Below are 25,170 nucleotides of genomic sequence, written 5' to 3' on the forward strand. Positions count from 1 at the left end.
TGTTCCCCAGGGGTCGATCTTGGGGCCACTATTATTCAAACTCTACGTGCTCCCACTTGGACAAACCATTAAAAACACATTGATTTCCTAGCTACGCCAATGATAAAAATATTGGTATCAAAATTGACAGTGATCTAAATTTAAACAGCCACATAAAAACAATAACTAAAGCTAGCTTTTTACCACCTCAAAAACATTGCCAAACTTAGCTAATCTAGAAAAAACTGTTTATGCATTCATCTCCAGGAGGGTTAATCATTTTAATGGGCTTTTCACAGGCCTTCCATAAAAGACTATCAAACCGCTTCAAATGATATAAAATGCTTGTTTAGAAATCACTAAACGGAAGAGGACCAAATAACCTAACAGGACGTACAGTACCTCAGCAGTAGGCTTACATACCTTCCAGCCCTCTCAAGTCTCAGGAGAAATACTTGTTGGTAAAACCTTCTGTTAGAACCAAAATTAAAAGCTAGCTAAAAGCAACTTTTAGTTGCTATGCAGTTTAGCCAATGATATAGATCATTTATTGTTCATATTTGCCATTTACCCCTGTGGGATCACATATATGATGATCATTTTCGTTTTTTGTGAGAAAATGAGGAAATTCCATCATAAAGAAAAGGTAAAAAAAAATAGAAATAAGATTTTTGATCATTGGTACAAACAGACCTCCAACTCGATTGCCACTCCACCAAGAGCTGCTATTGGACTTCACAGTGGTGACTGATTGAAATGAGAAACAGATAAGCATCACATGGAAAACTTAGAACTTAATAGGAGAAAGTGAAAGGAGGAGCAGGAGAAAGTGATTGAAATGTAACAATGTCACTGATTGATAAACGCATGTGCAGACAACATTACCGCACACCGACACTCAGACGCGCACACAGACACTCAAAGCCGTTATGATGAGGACAGAGTTACATGTAAGAACATACAAATATTACACTAGGGCCCAGTAGGCCCTAAGACCTTGCAAGGGTTAATTTCGACATTTCATTTTGACATGTAAATCAAAATTAGCTTGGAGAGAGATCGAGCGCTCCAAGTAGCTGCCACTGAATCAGAAAGTCAGTCAGAGCCCCATGATGACATGGTAGCCTCAGACTCGGGTTTAGCAACAATTAGGCCACTAACAGTTTTGAATATCAAGAATAAAGAATGTCAAGATTAAAGTCTACCTGATATCTCAACTTTATTCTCGAAATGTCGACATGTCGTTAAATGTCGTAATTTCAAAAAGATGTTTTCTCTCTTCCAAACAGGGAAGTCACACCAGCTTTCACTGTAATCAATGCAAATTGCTACACCAGACAGATAGCGGCGCATTCATTCGAGGAAAAAAATGTGTCGTAGGCTAGCCTAGTGAGATGGTCTGTCCACCCTCAGCATAACACAACTGACGAGGCTAGACGACGTCAAGAGGAGCATATTACCTGCAACGGCAGAACGAACTCGGTGAACCAAGTAAGCTGCAGCACTCGTAATATGCATTATGAAGGATAATTCAATTCTAAGAACATGTAATGCCGTTGCTGACATCTCGTGGCTTTTTTTTGCAAAGGTGGTCGACTTGTAGACTAGTTTGAAAGTAAGTGGTAAGCTAAAAGTTGAGATACAGTTTTCAGGTGAAATGGTGAATAGCCTATTGGATTTGTGTGTAGACAGTGCCGCTGCTGGCCATTTGGGTGCCAAAACGGCTTTGTGGTAACCCCCGCAAAATGTTGTCTTTATGATTTCCCTTTGAAAAGTTTTTTATATTAAGAAGGCTAAAGCAGTTATCAACAATGCCAAGCCATTTGGAACTTGTCACTCTCTCTGCCTTTCGTGCGCGCTCAGAAAACAAGTCCGCATAATTAGGCTGTTTACTATGATGTCCAAAAATGTCACTGTGGTGATGTTTGCTGAGCTTCAATTTGCTGATTTAGGCTACATTGCTACTCCAAACTTTATAAGAACTGTCTGTTCTTTGAAACCTTGTTTAAAATCACTCAGTGCTGTTGATCTCTGAAACGCATCCTATAGCCCCATGTGTGTTCATGTCCATTTTGATCCAATATGCGCGCTTTGCCCACACAATATCTGCCAGCTCACCTTTATAGTAGCCTAGGCTAGATTTGGCCCTGGTCATTAGACTATTTTCTTTTGACATTGGCTATGACATTTGAGTAGATAGATTAGACCTTTTGATGTCTTTTTTGAGTTTTGAGTTTGAGTTTGATGGCTTTTTTTTCAAGTCCAGTGGACATCCAGACTGCATTAGCCTATACACATACAATACCTGACTGCAAATTGTATTTGACATATCCCATTTCAACATGTTACAGCAGTGATTTCTTTGAAAGGGAAAGCTTATGCTTTAAAACTAAACCACATACTGTCATGCTAGATCACTGTTAGGACATGTAGGTTTATTTGATCCTTTAGTGAGTTTTTTTTTTTCACTTTTAGCTGAGCAGACTCAGCTACCCCTAGCCTGTTAAAGGGATAGTTCGGGTTTTAAGACACGAAGTTATATGGGTTCCCTGTCAGCAACGTTGTGCATCAGCAATGACTTACCCCCCGACGGCGTCCTGTGAGCCGAGATCCAGCCGGTTTTTGATGCTGAAGAAAGTAGTCCGGCAAGTTTCTGGGGTCACGAAAGTAAAGTGTTTTTCTTCTCAAAACCATACGTGTTCAAAAGAGTGATATAGGCCTATTTGCACCACAAAAACGTTGTCCAGGAAAAAGTCAAACCTCGTTATCTTGGCACTATTTTTCTCGATTCCTATCACTGCGCGCTACTGACAGCTGGACAACGTTTTTGTGGTGCAAATATATCACTCTTTTCAACGCATATGGTTTTGAGAAGAAAAACACTTTCGTGACCCCAGAAACTTGCCGGACTACTTTCTTCAGCATCAAAAACGATCAAAAACCGGCTGGATCTCGGAATGTTGAACACTGTGTAAAGCGCCTTGAGACATGTCAAATGCTTTTGCACTCTTGAAGTCTAATTCAATTCAGTTCAATTCAATTCAATTAAATAGTGTGTATTTAGGGATGAACCTGCTGCCTGTGCAACTCATAGCCACCAGTGCCAAGAGCCTGTCAAACTGTAAAGGGCAATGCTTAAGAACACACACAGCACATATAGGGTTTGTGCTGGATACTCGGTGGCAAATAAAATTGTTTTGTTTTTTTAAGCTTCAAAAGAGCATCAGTTGTGTTTCATGTTTTATTTGGATAGACTTTATTTGTGAGCCAGTCTGAACCCGTTTAGCATTTTGTGTAGATACTGTCTGCTAGCAGGAACTGAGCGCAGTTGATGGTTATGTGCCTTGTGTACCTGTCCCTATAATGTCAAATGGCCTCATATCATCAGTGGAAACCATGTGGGAGCCCGGAGGCTAATACTGTACGCTGAGGGGAAAAACACACTCCCACCTATTTAATAGCAAACAACAAGTCTGAGGCTTACACTGACGAATAATGTGCCAAGGAGACTTGTCTTTTGAACTCTGTGTGTGTGTGTGTGTGTGTGTGTGTGTGTGTGTGTGTGTTCGTGCGTGCATGTGCGTTTGTGCATGATTATCAAAAGCAGTGCACAGTTCAGTGACATGTTATGTCTGCATTGTGTGTAGCCTACGAGTTGATGAGTTTGTATGCTCAGAGAGTTATTAAAAGGAAAACCTAGCATATTTCATCCTGGGGCCTGTATTTCTTGATCAAAATCTTCAACTCAGACATTAACAACTAATGGCCAGGTTTCCCAGATTCGTTAAGAAGCTCTTAAGTGCTACAGTAAGAACTTCTTAGGAGCATTCTTCCTAAGAAGTTCTTAGCACTTAAGAGCTTCTTAACAAATCTGGGAAACCCTGCCAAAATTGCTAAAGTGGTGAGTTAAAGTGTTTAACCTGTTCAATTGAAGAGCATGAGGGGAGGGCCTGGTATGAGCTATAATTTTGTCCCTACTAAAAGTTTCACCTAATAATGTCTAAAACTAGGGCACATGCAGGTAGTAATACCAAAAGGGTTAACCACCAATGCTTCCTCATGATATGTGATCAACCACTAAGCCTGGCCTACTTTCCAATTCACACCATCACTATGAAAACACCAGCACACAGAAATACACACAGAAATTCATGCACTAGAATACAGCATGTGGAAACAAACACGCAGACACACTTGTACAAACACACACACACACACACACACACACATACACACATACACACTCACTCTCACTCACTCACTCACACACACAGAAACACACACACACACACACACACACACTCACTCGCTCACATACACAGAAACACACACAGTCACACTCTCTCTCACACACAGTTACACACACACACTTACTCAGTCACTCTCGCACACACACACACTCACTCAGTCACTCTCACACACACATGCACTCAGACACTCACACACACACACTTACTCAGTCACTCTGACACACACACACACACACACACACACACACTCTCGCTCAGTCACTCTCACCCCCCCCCAGTAACAGTGCTCTATGTAGCAGGTGATTGGCATGGCGTGCAGCTGCAGGAGATGGCGAGAGCAGGTGCTGGTGGTGGGAGTGCTGATGCTGCTCCACTCCCATGTTCTCACTGGAGGTAAGACCCGACTCCACACACACACACACACACACCTGCCCTGCACTGACCACACCGGCCCTGCACACACACACACACACACACACACACCTGTCCTGCACACACACACACACCTGTCCTGCACTGACCACACCGGCCCTGCACACACACACACACACACACACACCTGTCCTGCACTGACCACACCGGCCCTGCACACACACACACACACACACACACCTGTCCTGCACTGACCACACCGGCTCTGCACACACACACACACACACACACACACCTGTCCTGCACTGACCACACCGGCCCTGCACACACACACACACACACACACACACACACACACCTGCCCTGCACTGACCACACCGGCCCTGCACACACACACACACACACCTGTCCTGCACACACACACACACCTGTCCTGCACACACACACACACACACACACACACACATCTGCCCTGCACTGACCACACCTGTCCTGTGCACGCACACACACACACACACACACACACACACCTGTCCTACACACACACACACACACCTGCCCTGCACTCATCACACCTGTCCTGCACTGATCACACCTGTCCTGCCTTGCCACTGCATCCCATAGAGTACACCGGCCCTGCACACACACACACACACACACACACACCTGTCCTGCACTGACTTCACCTGCCCTGCCACTGCGTCTCTTAGGCTGCACCAGGTCCACTCCACTGCATCTCATAGGCCCGGGCTGCACCAGGTCCGCAACTGAAGCAGTTTGCAGGGCGTAAGAATAGTGTTAGAAAATGGTCTAGTTTATTGGAATGCACATGACTCTATCATGCCTGATGTAACCAGATCCACTGATTGTAGTAGAAGCTAATTGTTGCTGCAGATGCTCCACAAATGGAGACGTCAGTCAACAGATGCTATAAACTCAACAAATGCCGTGGTGCAACTGGCTGCGGCACATGCACTGTACACCAGCGACCGGGGTTCGATTCCCACCCTGTTGTCCTTCCGGGTCCCACCCCGACTTGCTCTGCCTCTATTGCTTCCTGTCTTTCCACTATCCTATCACACATTAAAGGCATAAAGAGAAAAGGCAAAAAAATACACTTAAAAGCAAAAAAACTGTGGCGCTAAAAACTCCTCAACATTTTTTTCATGCACTTATCCTTCTTCCGTACTGTCACGATTTTATGCCTTTTCATGTTGCTATGATCAGAGGCTGAGGCAGTTTATCAGATCTTAACTAGGTCACCCACATCTCACACGTGGCAGAGCACCCCTCACACCCAATATGTGTGACATTTCTCTGAGACTACGTTTACACGAAACCGCCAGGTGTACATGTTTTTTTTTTTACCACTTCCACACCTTTAATGATACGGAAAAAAAAAAAACTTGCATGCAAGTGGGTGTAGCTATGCAAATGCATAAAAGGAGTTCCCCGTCAACACACGTGCTCAGTTCAAACCTAAACAGCAAGAAGAAGAAGATGGCAAATGCATGTGCTAGACTTTTTCGTCTGGACAGACAACGAGTTGGAGTTGCTCCTGCGAGTCATCCTCAACTGGATGCTTGCATATAATCATTGAGAGCTAATGCACAGTATTGTTTTTCAGTTTCGGTCTTTTGTTTATTTTCACAACTCAATCACACTACATCTGACATTTGTTTAGTCCTTGAGAGCCAGAGCGCCTGCAGGGATAAATGCTACGGTAGACACACCCATCTACAGAACCCACAGATGAGTTTTGAGTTGGTGAATAAGCTTAAAGAGTCACTTCACCCCATAACTCCACCCACTTCACATTTCTGAAAACGGCTTTCAAAATGGGCGAGAAGTTCTGAAATTTGGAGAGAGAGTGCAGCACTGCTGCAACCAATCAACCATGGTGTTTTCGTGTCAATCTGGGAATAGACCTCTGAAGTTCGCCTACAAAAAGGATCCAAAGCTGCCATCTTTGCCCATATAAGGAGATCCGGGAGTTAAAGGTCCCATATTATGCTATTTTTCCAGAAGTTAAAATGGGTCTATGAGTTCCAGAAAACATGCTCCTGAAGTTGTTTGCTGGAAATAGCTTGTAGGAAAACATTATTACCCACTTATAATATCCTCTAATTCAGTCCCTCTCAGAGTGTGCCGTTTCTGCTGCACATTACATATTTATGAGCTGCTCCTCATTTAGACACGCCCCACTAATTAACTGTTAACTCTGTCATTATGTGCCCAATCAACAGATGCCTCCCACCTGGCCATCTTGGATTTGCTTCATACTTTGTCAATAATGCTAAATATTACCCAGCACCCACTGTGCAAAGTTTTAACCTTGCATCCATATTATTTTCTTTATTATAATGAATTAAATTCAACGTTATCGTCATTGGGGAGAATAGAGGCAAGTAGAATATTTTCTTTTCAACATCCAAGTGTGTTTGAAGTTGGATTACTATCATTTTCGCATGCTGAGAGGCTGGTCATTTTGAAGTTACTTCACAAATATCAATTAACTATGGAAATACTTAGACATGTGTCAACCTCTACATTTCAAAAAGCATTGAAACAACACATGAACTAAGGAATAATATTGAGTTTTGAGACAAAATATTTTAAATATCTTATAGAATTACGAGATACCTGCTACAAATAACTAAAAGGCTAATGATTCATAGTGATGATACTGATCATCAAAACTTAAGCCTACACTGTTATTGTCGCAAGACTAGCTTTGTATGCTAGACTTCTCCATCATGGTGACCCATCTCATAGCCACACCCACACTCACAGTTTGCATTGCCCCAACCAAACAATCATCACCCAACCAACAGAACCAGTTAAGTTACATTTTAAGATTCAAATTGTTGTTATACTGATCATTTAGATATTTGTTCATCTAAATTATATAATATAAGATGTGAAGAGCTTGTGTACAGTGGCTTGTTTATGTTGGCACACCCTCTCATCACCCTCATGAAGAAGTCTAGCATGCAATGTGAAGACCTCCACGTCTCCTCCCAACGATCTGTCATATTGCAATTGAAGCCTACAGGCAGACGAATGGTTGCAGCTATTGATGGTAAAGGTCTTGACTTTCCAAACTGGCTGATAATTGCGAATTGCACATCCCCGTGACTTTTATAACTTTTATTAGGCTACAACAACGTTTCACATCACTATTTACTTAGGACTTCATTTTCTCAAACGAACTTCGCTATGTCGAAATAAGACTAGAGGCTTCTAGCCTAAATGATTGTTATGCCTACGCAGACTATGGCATTAGCGTTCATAATGTAAACAGGTGTAAACAGTCTTCAGATTCAGGTGGATTCAATCATCAATCAGATTAATTTCAATCAAAACAAAAATGTCCATGTAAACGTGGCTATTGACAGCTAGTCATCTAGCTGGCTAATCTCCAATGTAAAACGATTAGCTTGCTAGCTAACTGTAACTTATCTCACTTAGTTGTAGGTAATACATTTGTATTACAAGTGATGGAATTATAATTAGTCCCCAGAACACACAGATAACTCTTACACCAACCTTATTTTGTGCCTTTTATTCATGTTCAAAGTATAAATCCTTATCCCCACTCACTTCGATGCACCTCCATTGAATTCCATTGTATGCAAAAGTTATCGAAATCTAGACGCACCCTAGCGGCAGGAATTGCAATTTGCAGAGTTTATTGAAGTGGGTCTGGCTCATTAGGCAATCCAAAACGTAATCATTCCCTAAAAGGACGTGGTGGGTGGGAATATTTAAATGTTTATACTTGTGACGTGTAAAACCTTGACGATTTTGAACAGCTCACCTTGAGGGCTGAAGGCAGGATGCATTCAGAAACACCTATCTCGCTCAAAACAGCATGGATCGTTTTTTTTCCAAGTTTGTATGTGTGTGGAAGCACCAGAGACACACAATAACACATCAAATCCCAGCAAAAGTGATTTTTCCATAATATGGGACCTTTAATTGAAGCTAACTGCCTATGGCAAGTTGCATTGTAAGTTAGCTCTGGGGTAGCGAAGATGAAAGTGTGCCATCTTCACCTACCGAAGATCACAGTATGCACTTGAAGGCGGAGGACAAAACTTTATAGCGAAAAACGTCTGCATTTCCAATTTCTTCATCCCCGTGAGAGTTTAACAGGTGCGATAATTCAAAATCCCCATGTTATTTTCCCATAGAAAAAATCCTCAGATACCGGATCTCCTTATTTGGGCAAAGATGGTGGCTTTTTTGTAGGCGAACTTCAGAGGTCTATGAGTGCTGCAGACATGGCTTATCACAGGTAGGCTAAGGGCAGCAGGTGTTGGGGCGTTTCAGTCCTAATTTGTAACGACCATAGACTGTATATATAGACCAGTCTATGGTAACGACCCGGTGACGTAGTGTCGAACTAGAAGTGCAGGACAACGTCAGCATTCCAATAGAATTTTGGACCAACATGCCATGGCATGTTTTCAAACGCTAGTATGCGCGAGAGAGCAATATCTCCAATACAAAATCAGACGAAATGTTACTTTTGTCGAGAAACACGATTTTTGTCAATATTAACCCTGGTAATAGTACAGTTCACCACTTATGAGTATTTTCAATCAATCAACAGCTCAAAAAAACTATTTTAGGGTGCAGTGACCCTTTAACATTGCGTGCTGATAACCAGCAAAATATCGATAACCAACTTAAAGAAAACAGTCTAGTTGTGTGCTTTAGTCTGTATTCTCTCTCCTGCTCAAAGAAAATGTGTGCGCGTGTATGTAGTTCTGCATTAAATTGGTTTTATGCCTTTTCACGTTCCTATCATGGAGGCTGAACCAGTTTATCAGAGATGAATTGGGTCAACCCACAACCTTCATGTGGCAGTAGCAGAGCACACCCTCACACCCTAGTTGTAAGGGGTGTGCAGCTTTGACCTTGGTTTTCACACCTTTCAGATTTCTCTGAAATGCTGTAACAAACAACATTTTAACACCTGCCTCTCCCTCACACACATTTATGTTTTTGTGGACACATTCCATTTGTATCTACTGTAGCTCCCGTGCATGTTATTGGAGAACTGCCCCCTCAAATGACTGCAGGCAAAGCCTGTGTTTGTGTATTTGAACCCACCACAGGTTAGCTGCCTTCAGAGAGTTCTGAAAACAGTTCATTACCTAAGTCAAAAACATAAAGCTCCAAAAAATAATTTAAAAGGAGTTTTTGTTTAATATGTAGGGCATAAAACAGCTAACATTGGAGCTAACATTTGGAACTAACATTTAGCAAAGAAAATCAACATCGCTGCTGGCCAGGCGATGCGGCTGGAGTGTCCCGGAGCCGAGGGGCTGAACGTGACGTGGAGGCGAGGGGAAGGCCCACCGCTGGAGGCGCTGCCTGGGGTGGAGCTCAGGGACGACGCGCTGTGGTTCTTACCTGCTCGGCCCGAGCACAGCGGATTATATATATGCAAGTATGCAGAATACGTCCACACACACATACAAATACACACACACAAATACACAAACACACACACAACACACACACACACACACACACACACACACACACACACACACACACACACACACAAATACACATACAAACACACACACACACACACACACACAAATACACAAACACACACACAAATACACAAACGCGCGCACACACACACACACACAGTTTTACACCTTTTAAGTGTTCAGACCAAAGATTCGCAACGTTCTAAAACCTTGCAACTGCGACTAATCTTGTTGAGTGCTTTGCGACGGCTTGCAACCACGTGCAACATTTAATTCACACCGCTGCAACTCCGTCTCATCACGTCGGGAATTGGGCCTTATACAACCACATTCATAAACATTCACTCATACTTGTGTTCTGTACACTAAGTCACCTCCAAATTCTGCATGTGAATACTTCATGCACATAATATACTCACAGATAGGCTACCTACAGATACAGTATGTTACACACACACAGTTCAAAAGTGTTTTTGCACCTCTTAGTTAGGACAGCTGTGTCGGACAAGGTAAGGATACGTTTCAGTCATGTAGCCTAGATCTTCCTCAGGTGAATTCAAGCACACAGGCACACACGGTCCGTGTAACGCTTCGCAGTGCTTTGTTCTATTTGCAGAATTCACATGAAAAGATGAAAAAATGGGTTCAAAACTTTCATTATCGATTTGTCAGACTACTCAGCAAATTTGATGCTATTTTTAACTTTCGGTTGGTGACGCTTTCATGCCGCCTTTGTAAGCCTCGATAGCATTTGTTCACGGTTGTTGACGGTTTGAATAAATCTGAGCAACCCTTACCATGAACAAAATCCTCTCCAACATGCCTACAGAAGCTGTTAAACAACAAGTTGACAAGAGTAAGCCTATTAATAACATCCCATTCTTAACCCAAGCAGACATCGGGTGAAGTGAAACCTCTGGGCCACAACGCAACTCTCCGGTAACCCCCAGCGTTCAACACAAAGTTAGTCATGTTTGACTTTCGAACTTCTGAGGAGAAAATCCCAAGTGTACTCAATGCAAAAAATAAAACACGCAACAGTCATCAATTTACCGAGTAGTCTGAAAAATTAATATTTTAAATTTTAAAACATCTTTTCATTATTTTCATGTGAAATCTGCAAATAGAACAAAGCCACTGCAAAGCGTTACACGGACCACACACATAAACACACACACTTCTGCGTACTTGAACTGTGTACACACGTGTATACATATACACACACCGTATTGAAACAATGACAATTCTGAAAAGTGTGTTTATGTGTATGTGCACAGAGTTGAGTTTTCCATTAACATAACGCTTAACGTGGGGAGCCAGTCCTGTCCTGAGGCAGATCATGATGTCGATGAGACGTTGACTACATCCGCTTGGCTACCCTGCGCGATGCGACACATCTCCCGTGTGTTCCCACCCACCTCCATCACCTGGCTGAAGGTAAAATACCACCAGCACACTGTCAGTCTCTCAGTCACAGCAAACTGTGGGGCAGCCATGGCCTACTGGTTAGGGCTTCGGGCTTGTAACCTGAGGGTAGCCGGTTCGATCCCCGACCAGTCCACGGCTGAAGTGCCCTTGAGCAAGGCACCCCACACTGCTCCCCGAGCGCCGCTGGTTCGGCAGGCAGCTCACTGCTCTGGGTTGTGTTATTCCCCTGACAGTGTGTTCACTAATTCGGTGAAATTGGGTTAAATGCAGCGAACTGAATTTCCTTCACGGGATCAAAAAAGTACATATTCTAACACTCACCTGGTAAACCTGAAGGTAAACCAATACCAACACTCTCTGTCACAGCAAACACTAACCACACAAAACACTTTCTCAACTGCCATCTAGGCAAGTGAAAATGTAGGACATCTCGTTATAAATGGCATGAATGCAATATGTAGTAAATGTTTCCACATGTTATAAATAATTGCATACCGCATTGGTTATTACGAAATGTGATGTATACCAGTGTTTCTTAACTGGTCTGTTGGGTCCAAAAGTGGGTTGTGGATCTTGTGGTTTAAAAAAATCCATTTAAAAGGCGATCTAATATTGGACCTTTATTTTGATAGACATAGATATTTGTCAGTCATTGGGGCAAAATGGGACAGAAACCCCTATGTGCGGTGTTAAATGAATTGCCACATGGAGACCAAGCATACCTGTCAATGACAAACCTGTACTTTGAAAGGTGACATCAGGATTCAACACTTCAGAAATGTAGTGCCAAACTTCAGTATGCTCCAAACCAGTAGACCTACGGGCACTTAAACTGTCTTACCACGTAGCTCACCGTAGCCGTTGTCTTGGTTGCTAAAAGAAATATATGGGTCACAACTTAATCAACATGGGTTTAGTGGGTCCCAAAACCTGACCAGTTAAGAACCACTGATATACAATATATAGCTTGTGTTTACTGGGAACTGTGCGTGCGTGCGTGTGTGTGCATATGTGTGCGTGTGTGTGTGTTTGCGTGTGTGTGTGTGTGTATGCTTGTGTGTATCCATGCTTTAGGAGTGTAAGCCTTTGGAGAGAGCCGACAGCTCCAGTATGCTGTTGCCGTTTCTAGACTTGAAAGAGACGGATGCAGGAAACTACACCTGTGTACTGAACTTCACCTACGAGGGCAAGAACTACACATCCGCCCGCACCGCCCAGCTCGTTCTTCACGGTACCGTCCTACCAGAACTAGCGGTCAACGTTGTTCCGTTCTTAGGCAAATCTGATTGGTCAAAATACCTGAACTTTCTAAAACTGACATTGATGAGCCGAGCGTTGCACTTGAAAGTTGAACCAAGTTCAACGCCCAGCTTGTTCAACCCTAGCGTTACACCAGTGTTGTCACCGGTCCGCTGCCAAACCATAGAAATCCTGCCGCTTGCAGCTGGCGAATGTGATCCCCGCCTAAAAATGCACATCCCATGAGTTCATGTTAAATGTGCCTAACAAATGCAGACAGAAACACCTCACCCTGAGCCCCTCATCCACACATCACAGCACCCCCAACTTGCTCCTCAAATCACATTCACTAACATGCAGCCAAACTACCAAGTTATTGTAATCTAAACTGTGTGTGTGTGTGTGTGTGTGTGTGTGTGTGTGTAGATATGATCCTACCAAGGAAACCGGTGATTATAGTCCCTGATAACGAGACACGAGTCGTGGAAATGGGTGAGTCTCAGTTAAGATCAGGCCATGGACAGTTTGCTGAATTGTTTATATTACTGTATGTGATGTTGAAGTACACTGGTATGTGTGTACTGATGTGTGTGTTATGTGTGTGTACTGACGTGTGTTGAAGTACACTGGTATGTGTGTGTGTGTGTGTGTGTATGTGTGTGTGTGTACTGACGTGTGTGTTGTGTTTGTGTACTTACGTGTGTGTTGTGTGTGTGTACTTACGCGTGTGTTGTGTGTGTGTGTACTTACGCGTGTGTTGTGTGTGTGTACTTACGTGTGTGTGTGTGTACTGACGTGTGTGTTGTGTGTGTACTGACGTGTGTGTTGTGTGTGTGTGTATCAGGTTCTCGGCAAGAGCTGCGCTGTGAGGCCACCAGCTCTGAAGATGATGTTACTATGATATGGTGGCTCATGAATAAGACCGCCATCACGTCCCCTAACTCAGACTTTAACGTCAGTGAAGTGTGAGTACTCCGTGTGTGTGTGTGTGTGTGTGTGTGTGTGTGTGTGTGTGTGTGTGAGCGAGAGAGAGGGAGCATGCATTAGATTATCCTTAACTACCGACGCCATCAACATGAATAACGAGTTCCAGCTGCTCACCCTGTCTTTGCCGGCAGCTGTTGTTCAGTTGAATTCCGCATTTGGAATGAATGAATGAATGAATGAATAATGAATATATACTTTTTTGATCCTGTGAGGGAAATTCAGTTCTCTGCATTTAACCCAATTTAACCGAATTAGTGAACACACAGCACACAGTGAACACACAGTGAGGTGATGGTGGAAGGAATGTAATGTCCGCAACACTGATAAATTGCTCCCGGTTTATAGGCCAGTCAATCTAGCGTTTGACCCATAACTAATTGCAATAGTAATCATTTCAGGTTTTTTGTGATCCCTAGGTATATCTAATTAACATATAAAAAATCTACCCATTTATATTTAGTGGAACATACTTTTTTTCAAGGTCAAAGGTAGCAATTTCCAATGCAGTTTGCCATTGGGATTTACTACTGGTGAAATGGGTAAAATTTTAAACTATAGATATCAAATTGAAACTTTCACAGTTGTTTACTCAGAGTTGTTTGTTCAGATTTACTTTTCCAGAAATATATGCAAACTATTGCATATTTAGGTAAAACTGGTCTCATTTGCATATCTAAACATCACATTTCGGAAATCTTGCCATACAAAAAATATTTGCCTTAATGTGAGTAAACAAACTGTGAAAGTTTCAATTTGATATCTATAGTTTAAAATTTTACCCATTTCACCTGTAGTAAATCCCAATGGCAAAATGCATTGTACCTTTGACCTCGAATAAAAGTATGTTCCACTAAATATAAATGGGTAGATTTTTAATATGTGATGCAGGAGGATTTAAGGATCAATAAAAAGTATGAACCATTACTATTGCAATTAGTTTAAGTTTTGGCCCTTTTTTAGCTAGATTGACTGGCCTATTATTGAAAGAATGCAACGTTTCGACCCTACTGGGTCTTCATCAGGCAAAATGGTGAACACACAGTGAACACACAGTGAGGTGAATCACACAACCCAGAGCAGTGAGCTGCCAGCCGAACCAGCGGCGCTCGGGGAGCAGTGAGGGGTTAGGTGCCTTGCTCAGGGGCACTTGAGCCGTGGACTGGTCGGGGATCGAACCGGCAACCCTCAGGTTACAAGCCCGAAGCCCTAACCAGTAGTTCACGGCTGCCCTGTGCATTCTACATTTACAGCATTCTACAGTACTACATCTATACATATGGGGCTAAGGATTCAGCAAATCATTTGTCCCCTCAACATTTAGGCTCTTAAACGAAAGGCACAATTCAAAACTAGAAAAGCATGCTGAGAGTGCAGACCTCCGTCTGTATTGTTCTTTCTTGATTGTCATACATTTGAACCTAAACTATTCAGATCGCCACCACGTGGCCATACCATGCCATTACACCACTAAGCAAAAAACATAATCGCCTCCTACTGTAAATCCAAGCGATGATACGGATCACTCCCAAAATGTAATTGTTTCTTCCTTGGGTCATTTCAGACCTTCCCTATAAATTTAATCGAAATCCATCCATTACTTTTTGAGTTATCTTGCTAACAAACAGACAGACAGACAGCGAGACAAACGCCAGTCCCCGATGAAAACATTACCTCCTTGGCGGAGGTCATAACAAAGGACTTGATGGCCTACCCTCTTAAATTATTGTATTGCACTGGATGACGTTTTGGCCTAATTGATTATCTGTGGAGAATGTGTGTGCGTGCGTGTGTGTGTGGGAATTGTTAGGCTTATTTATATTTACGTTTTTTTAGTATGTGTGTGTTGTGTGTGTGTGGGGGGGGGGGGCTGCAGTCAGCATATGGTGTATCTGTATGTTTTCTATTATGTTTAATGTGTGGGTCTCTGCACCTTGACCATCTGATTGACTTTTGACTTTGAGCTGGGCCATTTTACAGCATTCTACAGTGCTTTAAAGGAATAGTTCGGAATTTTGGACATAGGACCTCATTTCCAACTTTGCCGGGGTGATACAGGTCGGTGGAGACCGCTTTTATCGCGTTTAACCCCTTCGTTAAATTGCAGCATTCCCTTTTGCTAAACTGGTTCAGAGCTAACGCATTTCAACGGCAACATCCAAAACAGTCTTACTCACTCCACAGCACACCCGAGACAAGTAAATTAAAACGTCAGACTATCGATGTACATGTCCGTGTTGATGGAATAATTTTAGAAATAAAACTAACCTTGCAACTCAATGATTTATTACATTTTGAGGGACTAGTTTCTCAATATCAATCCGCTACTGCCATACAGTACAACAAATTAGGCTATTGCAATGTGATGCAAGGTTAGTTTTATTTCTAACATTGTTCTATCAACAAAGACATCGATAGTCTGACAATATAATTCATTTGTTTTGGGTGTTCTGTGGAGTGGATTAAGACTGTTTTCAGTGGCAGGCTGGATGTTACCGTTGACTGGCTTTATCTCGGCACGTGATTAGCAACAGATGAATGCTGCAACTTCAGGAAGGGCTGAAATTCACTGAAAATGGTCTCCACGGACCTATATCACCCCGACTAAGTTGGAAATGAACGTATAGGGTGGTGTTAGCAAGAGGCTAAGCATGAAAAGGTTGTGGGATCAATACCCGGATACCCTGGATATATATATATATATATAATAAGCTGCTTTGGATAAAAGTGTCTGCTAAATGAATACATATAAATATGCAGGAGGCTTTAATGTTTTGACAGGTGTGTGAATGGCTTTAGTGTAAAGCAGAATAGCAGAATAGTGTGGATTAGTAAACATGGGAGGAGGAGAGTGGAGGTTAAATCTGTATGCATGTTTGTCTTACAGAGACTTAAGTAAAACATGTGTGAACACTCTGACCATCTACGAGGTTCAACCAAAGTTTCTCAACATCCCATTTGTTTGCACTGCTCGGAATGATATGGGCGATGACAAAGTTACAGTAGTGCTTGTGCAAGGTAACACGCACACACGCACACACGCACACACACACACACACACACACACACACATACACACACAGGCAATGAGTAAATGCTCCTGGTAAGAGCTAAACCATCTATACACTTCTCGCTACTATAAAAAATGTAAGGTTCATCAATTAAATATTATTTTGAAGTATCTTTGTTTTCAAATTTTCCCGACGAAAGGTGTGGAAATTGGCAGCCTACATCTACTTTACCAAAGCTCTGTGTGTATTTCTCTTCCACGGCCAATCACAGACACTTTTACTGGCTGATTGCGTGTTTATTCCTCCTCCACAGCAAATCACAGACACTTTTACTGGCTGATTGCGTGTTTATTCCTCCTCCACAGCAAATCACAGACACTTTTACTGGCTGATTGCGTGTTTATTCCTCCTCCACAGCAAATCACAGACACTTTTACTGGCTGATTGCGTGTTTATTCCTCCTCCACAGCAAATCACAGACACTTTTACTGGCTGATTGCGTGTTTATTCCTCCTCCACAGCAAATCACAGACACTTTTACTGGCTGATTGCGTTGGTGTGTCTCAGTGGACTGGTGATGGTTTGCATCCTGCTCTACTGGTTCTTCAGAATTGACCTGGTGCTGTTCTACCGCAGCCACTGCGTTGGACGGCCCAAACACAGTGGTCAGTGTGTGTGTTATCCAAACACAGTGTTGAGTGTGTGTGTTGCCCTCAGAGGACCTTTGTCGTTCCGTCCCTGGAACCGCCATCTTAAGCATGATCATGGCATAAACAGTTCTTCTAATCAAGTCCTTCATCGTCATGACAGATGGGGATGTCATCATAACAGGCTCTACTGATATAATGACATCATGTTACTTGTCATGATGTAGACTCATTGGAAAACAACGAGGAGTCACATATGCAGGTGTGCTCTCTGTAACCTGATGTCTCTTTCTCTACAGTCACTGATAGAAGTATTGGCACCCCTTTACGAATGTTAGTTTTTAAGCAAAATACACACTTTTTTTTGAGAAAACAAACAAACCAGGGCCATTTCAATTACTGATCACAACTGAAACTACAGTTGGTTTCCCCAAATTCAACACAAAATATCACCAAAATGCTGGTGCATATTGTCAAACTGACACGGTCAAAAGTCTTGGCACCCTTCACAAAAAGTGTCTTTTGCACTTATATTAGCACACTTTTCAATGTAAACATCCAGTGCTAATGTAATGGGTAGTCTGATGTCAGCTGTGGTAACATTCCTGAAAAATATCTGTCCATTTCTAATGGGCAATAGACTCAGGTTTACTCAATTTACATTTCTATTGAATTCAATGGATGTATGATGTTTTCGCCAAGGATTTCCAAATGTGAATTATTGTACTTACCTATTTACATGCAACTGATTATCAGTGCCAGAGGTTGCGAAATTGGCCTAGAATATCACTTAAATATTGACTTGAATAAACGTAGACAGGGTGCACTTCAGGGTGTACGCTTCATTCTTCCTCATCCAAACATACTTGCTGTTCTACAAGCATGAACAAAACAGAATGCTGAACCAAAACCATTTAAATGAGTGACAGGTTTGGCAGTTAATTATATTGAGCAACGCAACAAAGCTAAGCACAAAGGCCTCTAGACCAGTGGTTCTCTCTGGAGGATGAAGAATGAAGAACACCCTGAAAGGTGCACCATGTTTAAAGTGAAGCATGGCCAGGTGCTGCTCTAGGGTTATTTCCCATCTGGCACTTTAGATCAGCAAAATGTGAAGGAGGAATCGATTTATTTAAATATTTGGAAATGATTTTACTAGTCAGTGACTGTACTGTAGAAGGTGTTCTTCGTAACCTGATGTCTTTTCTCTACTGAAGCAGGTGTTGTAACCTGGTGTCTCTTTCTCTGCTGTAACGGGAAGTCTGCACTGCACTACGCCAGACTCTTATCTGCATGATCTGTAGCTGACATGGTGCATGTAATCCTGCCTACTGTAACTGCTGTACTAATACAGAACGATCCGCCTCTGATGTGGTGCTTGTAATCTTGCCTAACTCCTCTACTAATACAGAATGATCTGCCTGTAACCTAACCCAACCCAGTCCAACGCCCGTACTAATGCTGGTTCTGGTACTCCCGCCCCCCCTCCCAGTCCCACCCACCTTTATGCTCTAACATCCATTCAATCCCTACCCCCCCAACACACATACACACATACACACACACACGCAATGCAACGCAACGGAATTCTGGTGTTATTGTTACATTGTGCTGATTTCTTTTATCCCTCTCTTTCTTTCTCAATTTCTCTGTCTGAATCTCTCTCTCTCTCTCTCTCTCTCTCTCTCTCCCCTCACAGATGGTAAGCAATATGATGCATATGTTAGTTACCCTTGTGAGGGACAGGGTGATTCCATGGCATTGACCTTTGCTCTCCGGGTTCTTCCTGAGGTTCTGGAGGATAAGTACGGCTATAAGCTGTTCATCAGAGGCCGGGACGACAGCCCAGGGGATGGTACGCTCAAATGCATACACATGGAAACACTACTCTTGGGACAATTTCTTAGTTTCTCTCTTTCTTGAGTTTAAGTCAATGGCGCGAGACTTCTTTACCATTTTAAGTTCTTTTAGTAATGTGAAAAGGTAGGTAACATTACACATATTGTGTTGCAATTTACAGAGACATTCAACTTCCGTGTAGTCACGGTCAAAGACTGTTGTGCTCTAAATCTATTTCAGCACTAAACATTTTACCGCTCTAGGTAATGACTTCAGACAGTTGCCTGCATCCAGCTACCAAATATGGAAATAACAATTACACTGTTGCAAACATAATACACTGTTACAAATACACAACAGTCCTTTTATTTTCTAAATAATAACATAGATATTAACTAAATTATTTTACATGAATTTACATTATGGCTCTAACAACTACCCTACTAAAAAAACAGCAAGAAACTAGTTTATGCTGGTAGCTGGTTTTAGCTGGTCTTTGCTGGTTTGCTGGTCTTTGCTGGTTAGGCCAACTGGTGGACATGCTGGTGTGACCATCTTAGGAAGCTGGTCATGCTGGTGTGACCTGCCTGTTGTGTGGGATACAGCTGGTGTATGATGGTCATGCTGGTGTGACCTGCCTGTTGTGTGGGATACAGCTGGTGTATGATGGTCATGCTGGTGTGACCTGCCTGTTGTGTGGGATACAGCTGGTGTATGATGGTCATGCTGGTGTGACCTGCCTGTTGTGTGGGATACAGCTGGTGTATGATGGTCATGCTGGTTTGCTAGAATGACCAACAAAAAGAGCCATGTAGACCAGCAGCACCAACTAAAATGACCAGTTTGAGGTGGTACGACAAGCAAAACCAGCTTGAGATGGATAAACCAGCTGAAGGTATGTTTTCGCAAGACTTTTGCTAGTCAAGCTGCTCAGCCATCATAGTATGGTCAAACAAGCTGGTCAAACAGCAAACCACTTTAAGCTGGTCAAGCTGTTTTTCTCAGCAGGGATGACCCTCGTGCTCATGGGTTTAGTAAAGGCCTTTGGCCATATCACATCCATTGGGACATCATGTAGCCAATCACATGAGCCGTGGGGACTACATTTACTAATTACGTGAGCATGACTGTCATATTGCAACTAACACGACAGTTCCACTACAAACTGACTGAGCTTATATTTAATAGGCTACAGATGAGCCTGCCCTGAGCCTACCGTTCAATATGCAATCCTGTAAAAACCTGTAGCCCAAATTGCCCATGTATGCTTGTTTTAAAACATAGGGGATGGAAGGGGAAAAAATCATTCCAGCTAAGCATTCATTAAGGAATACTGAATTAATGTGCAGTAAGCAGAATGTAGGCATGACTGCATAATCTGATCAGAAAGACACAGCTGTTTTGAGTTATGGTTATGGGATTTGGCAGACACCTTTGTCGAGTTAAGGCTATGTTTATTGTTAAGCATTCAGCTATTTTATTTGTGCCACCACATACTGACCGACAACCTTTGAAATCGCTTGCTCCGTTAGCTGCACATACCCCAGGAGATTAGATGCACAGAGAAGTTTTGCTGTGTATTGTCGGCTAGTGCAGAGTTGGCAGATTTTTTTCGTTGTGGAGCCCTTTCCCTAGGTTGGATCGTTTGTTTTGTGACTCTGTCAGTTTGTTTTGTTGAACGCTATAAAGCCTACAGTTAGGCTTTATTTGTGCTTGTACGTATGTGAATATATGTGTTTTTTGTATTTTTGACGACAACGTTATATCCATCCTTTTGCCTAGTAGACGCTGGGGATAACAACTAAACCCCTGTCCTCTGCCTGGCGTGTGCGTTTCAGCACCCTGTTTTTGCGGCAGATAGCGTCGGTGGTGTACTCCTGTTGGTTTGCCCTACACGGTAGCCTCACTTGAAAAGACGAAAACTGATGGAATGGACTCAGGTTTCAGTCTTTCAGAATTAACCCTCATCAACGACCCTGTTGTGTCGAAAGGACAGCTCTCTAATAGTTTGTTGACTTTTTTTTTGCTACAGACTCGAAATCCTAGGGCTGTCAGAGGGCTAGTCAGTTTTAAGGCACATGACGAACTATACGTTGATGGCTGGTTCCTTGTCAAAGTAGCCTACCCCGTGGGGAAAAAGTTTCTCAACTCCAGCTGTTACCCTATACAGTACATTTCATTACTGCAGCCAGGGGCCTAGTCCTGCCGGTTTTCGTGTCCTTGGCCATGTTAGTTATCCACAGACTCACTACGATGCTGCGCAGCTAGTGCTAGTCATAGGCGCTAGTTAGCCACGGACTGGCTTCCCATGCCAGTGACGTAGCTGGTTGTTGAAATCCAACATGGCGGCGCCCATGTAACAACAACGCCACTTCCACCGTATCATTTTGTCCCTTTTAACAAATCCATTTTAATCATTGTACCAATGAGAAGAAATAAGATACATCTGTTATATCACAATTACTTCAAATTTCAGTTCAGTTCATCTTTAAGGCTCAAGGAAATTGACACTAGAACACCAGCTGAGCTGTCCTTGATGGCCTAGATCCTGTGCTACTGAAACTATCAGCACATATCATAATGGAACCTATTGCATATATTTTTAACTTTTAACCCTGTCTTCAAATGACCTACCAGATGTTTGGAAATCAGCCCATGTGCTGCCCCCGCTGAAAGGGGGGGGACTCCTCCATTCTCGATAATTAGGCTACCACCCAATCTCTACATTGCAGCAGCTACCAAGGTGCTTGATGACATAATCTGTGATCTTGACAATAAGATGAGCTGTGCTGCCCTGTTCATCAACTTGTCAAAGGCTTTTGACACAGTTGATCACTGTATCCTGCTCAAGAGGCTCCGGGACATTGGCTTGGGCACTAAGGCAGTTGATTGGTTCAGAAACTATCTTGCCAACAGAACTCAAACTGTAGTTGTCGATGGGCATAGTTCTGCCCCACTGGGGGTCCGGCGAGGTGTCCCTCAAGGGTCTATCCTTGGTCCGGTCCTATTTACCATTTACATAAACTCTATCGCCTCTGTTGCAAATAATGGCAAAATACACCTCTATATGAATGAATGAATGAATACTTTATTATCCACAAAATGTGGAAATTTGTCTTCAGTCCACCATATAAACATACATAACAGATAAGACATTACAATAGCAAAAACAGACACTCCATTTCATGTAAGAGACGGTCAGCAGTAACATAATAAATAAGTAAAATCCCTATAATGTGCAAATATGCAAAGACGCTGTGTTAATTGAGTACAAATCCCCTTTTGTTTATGCTTTTAACTGCATTAGGAACAAAAGATTTCTTGTTAATCTAAAACGCCCCCCTGACGGCAGGAGTTCAAACTCACTGTGTAGAGGAGAACACACACACACACACACACACACACACACACACACACACACACACAAATCGTGTAATTTAAGACATTTCATTGTGCTCCTAAAAACATTTCTGTGCTCCTAAATTTTTTCACTAGGAAAAAACACACCTGTTTTCACACCTGTGCTCCTAGTGAAAAAGCTAAGCGTACAGCCCTGGGTTTAGGCTCTCTTAGCATTACCCGAGCAAAAGCGTTTTTCAACCTTGTCTTTATAGTCTATCTTTGCTATCTTTAATTGACTTCTATGTTATTCTGTCCTTATTAGTCTGTCTTGTCATCAATGCTTCTGTGTAACCTGTGTATTTGTTGCCCCAGGGCTCCCTTGTAAAAGAGATTTGAATTTGAATATCTCAATGGGACATCACCTGGTAACAATAAAGGAGAAACAAAATAAAATATCAGCGCTTTTTTCTACACCTGCGAGCACCCAAAACACTTAACATTGTCATGCCTCGCATTCACACACACACACACACACACACACACACACACTGGAAGCTGCCATGCAAGGCACCAACCTGCTCATCGGGAGCACTGGGGTGTTCTGTGTCTTGTTCAAGGACACTTCGACAGGGTCAGGAGGGGTTGAGCTTGAACCAGCACGTCTGAGGAAGGGCTCACTGGCTCGAAACGTCACGGTCTTTATTAAATAAAGAAATGGGAGCATAACTTTGGTTGCAGTGGATTTTACTCTTGCTTTAAAGCAACACTTAGCCGTTTTTTCATATTAAACTATGTTATTCCCTTAACTAAGACGAGTTGATACATACCTCTCACGTTTCAATGCGTGCACTCACTGGCTCTGTTGCGCGGTGCTACGGTGATAGCACTTAGCTAGCCCAATGCATTCATTAGGATCCAAACAGAGATGAAGTTAGAAGCAACCAAACACTCCATGTTTTCCCTATTAGCATATTTACACGAGTAGTCACACGACCAAGTATGGTGAGACAAAATAAAACGTGGTGCATTTCTAAGCAGGTAAGAGGGATAACTACATTGTGTGGCAGAATAACATTGGGAGCACTTAGACTCAGCGCAGTAATATCCTCACTCCAAAGTGAATCTGAAAGTGCAAGAGTGAGGATATTACTGCGCCACACAATATAGTTATCCCTCTTACCTGCTTATAAATGCACGTTTTATTTTGTCTCACCATACTTGGTCGTGTGACTACTTGTGTAACTGTATCTTAATAGGGAAAACATGGAAGTGTTTGGTTGCTTCTAACTTCATCTCTGTTTGGATCCTAATGAATGCATTGGGCTAGCTAAGTGCTATCACCGTAGAGCCGCGCGCCAGAGCCAGGTGAGTACACGCATTGAAACGTGAGAGGTATGTATCAACTCGTCTTAGTTAAGGGAATAACATAGTTTAATATGAAAATACAGTGAAGTGTTCCTTTAATACTTGCCTTTTTGTCCTGCTCCCCTTTTTATAACTGGATGTGCGTGCTTTCATGGCAATTTATTAAATGGTTGCATGATGCTTAACATTCACTTTACATGTAAACATTACTACTAACAATGACCATTTGAATTGCAATTCGCCTCTTTTTTCTTCATTAATGCCAATAATCTACTAATGAACTACTAATGCTACAAATTAAGACTGACTTTAACCAGATCCACTGTCATGGTCCTTTACAGAGGTGTTTGATGTCGTTGAAGATGCTCTGAGGAGAAGCCGCAGGTTTATCATAGTGCTGGATGAGGCCCCGAGTGAAACACTCTCCAATGCTGGAAAACTCAACAAGACTAACACACACGTGCAAATGGCCACCCAAACAGAAACCACCATTAGCCTTGCACAACCAGACACACACACGCCCATGCTGCAGGACACACACACACACGTCCATGTGGTGCCCCGGGCCGTGGGCAGTGAGCATTTTGAGCGAAGTGTGGGGGTTTATAATGCGCTTATATGCGCAGGGCCCAAAGTCATCATCGTCCAGATGGGTGAGAGCTCCACAGGGAACAGCCTCCCCCTGTCGCTCCAAATTCACACACACTCCAAACGGATGCTTCGCTGGCCCAACGACACACGTGTTTATTCCAAGAGAAGATTTTGGAAGCAGCTGAGATACCTGATGCCAGTCGCCCAGATGCCTAGTCCCAACACATCCAGCACGTGAGAACAAGCATAGTCCCAACATTCTTTAGAGGTATTTGTCACAATCAGGATTATAAGAAAGTCAAGTGTGAAGCTTCTCCCTGCCATCTTAGTCCAATTCAATATCCTTTCAGACATTCTGCGAGCCCAGAATTTCAACCACAACCATGTTTTACTTTGTCTGTATTTATTTACTGTAATTTTTTTTTATTAATCTATGTATTTATTTATTTATTTATTTTTTAAATGTATACTTAATTTTGTTGAATTGAAAAATTATTTTGAAAATGTTATTTCAAAAATACTCCTTTAACAATCGCAAAGTAAAAATGCTCTCTAAGCATATTGAAAAGTTCTGATCAAGGTGGGTTTATTTATTGTGTTTACTATGTGT

General features: G+C 42.5%; 1 protein-coding gene across 1 annotated transcript; it reads left to right on the forward strand.

Annotated features, from left to right (window-relative positions):
* The first annotated feature begins 1,398 nt into the window (after positions 1-1,398).
* Positions 1,399-25,125, forward strand: LOC134080681 (interleukin-1 receptor type 1-like). The gene is made up of 11 exons (XM_062537242.1): positions 1,399-1,470; positions 4,526-4,622; positions 9,876-10,062; positions 11,392-11,551; positions 12,617-12,773; positions 13,208-13,273; positions 13,626-13,746; positions 16,653-16,783; positions 17,298-17,441; positions 19,123-19,278; positions 24,311-25,125. Exons 2-11 carry the CDS (start codon positions 4,538-4,540, stop codon positions 24,796-24,798), a joined length of 1,695 nt encoding a protein of 564 aa, XP_062393226.1. The 5' UTR covers positions 1,399-1,470; positions 4,526-4,537; the 3' UTR covers positions 24,799-25,125.
* The last annotated feature ends 45 nt before the right edge of the window (positions 25,126-25,170 follow it).

The sequence above is a fragment of the Sardina pilchardus genome, chromosome 5, assembly GCF_963854185.1.
Source record: "Sardina pilchardus chromosome 5, fSarPil1.1, whole genome shotgun sequence".
NCBI lineage: Eukaryota > Metazoa > Chordata > Actinopteri > Clupeiformes > Clupeidae > Sardina > Sardina pilchardus.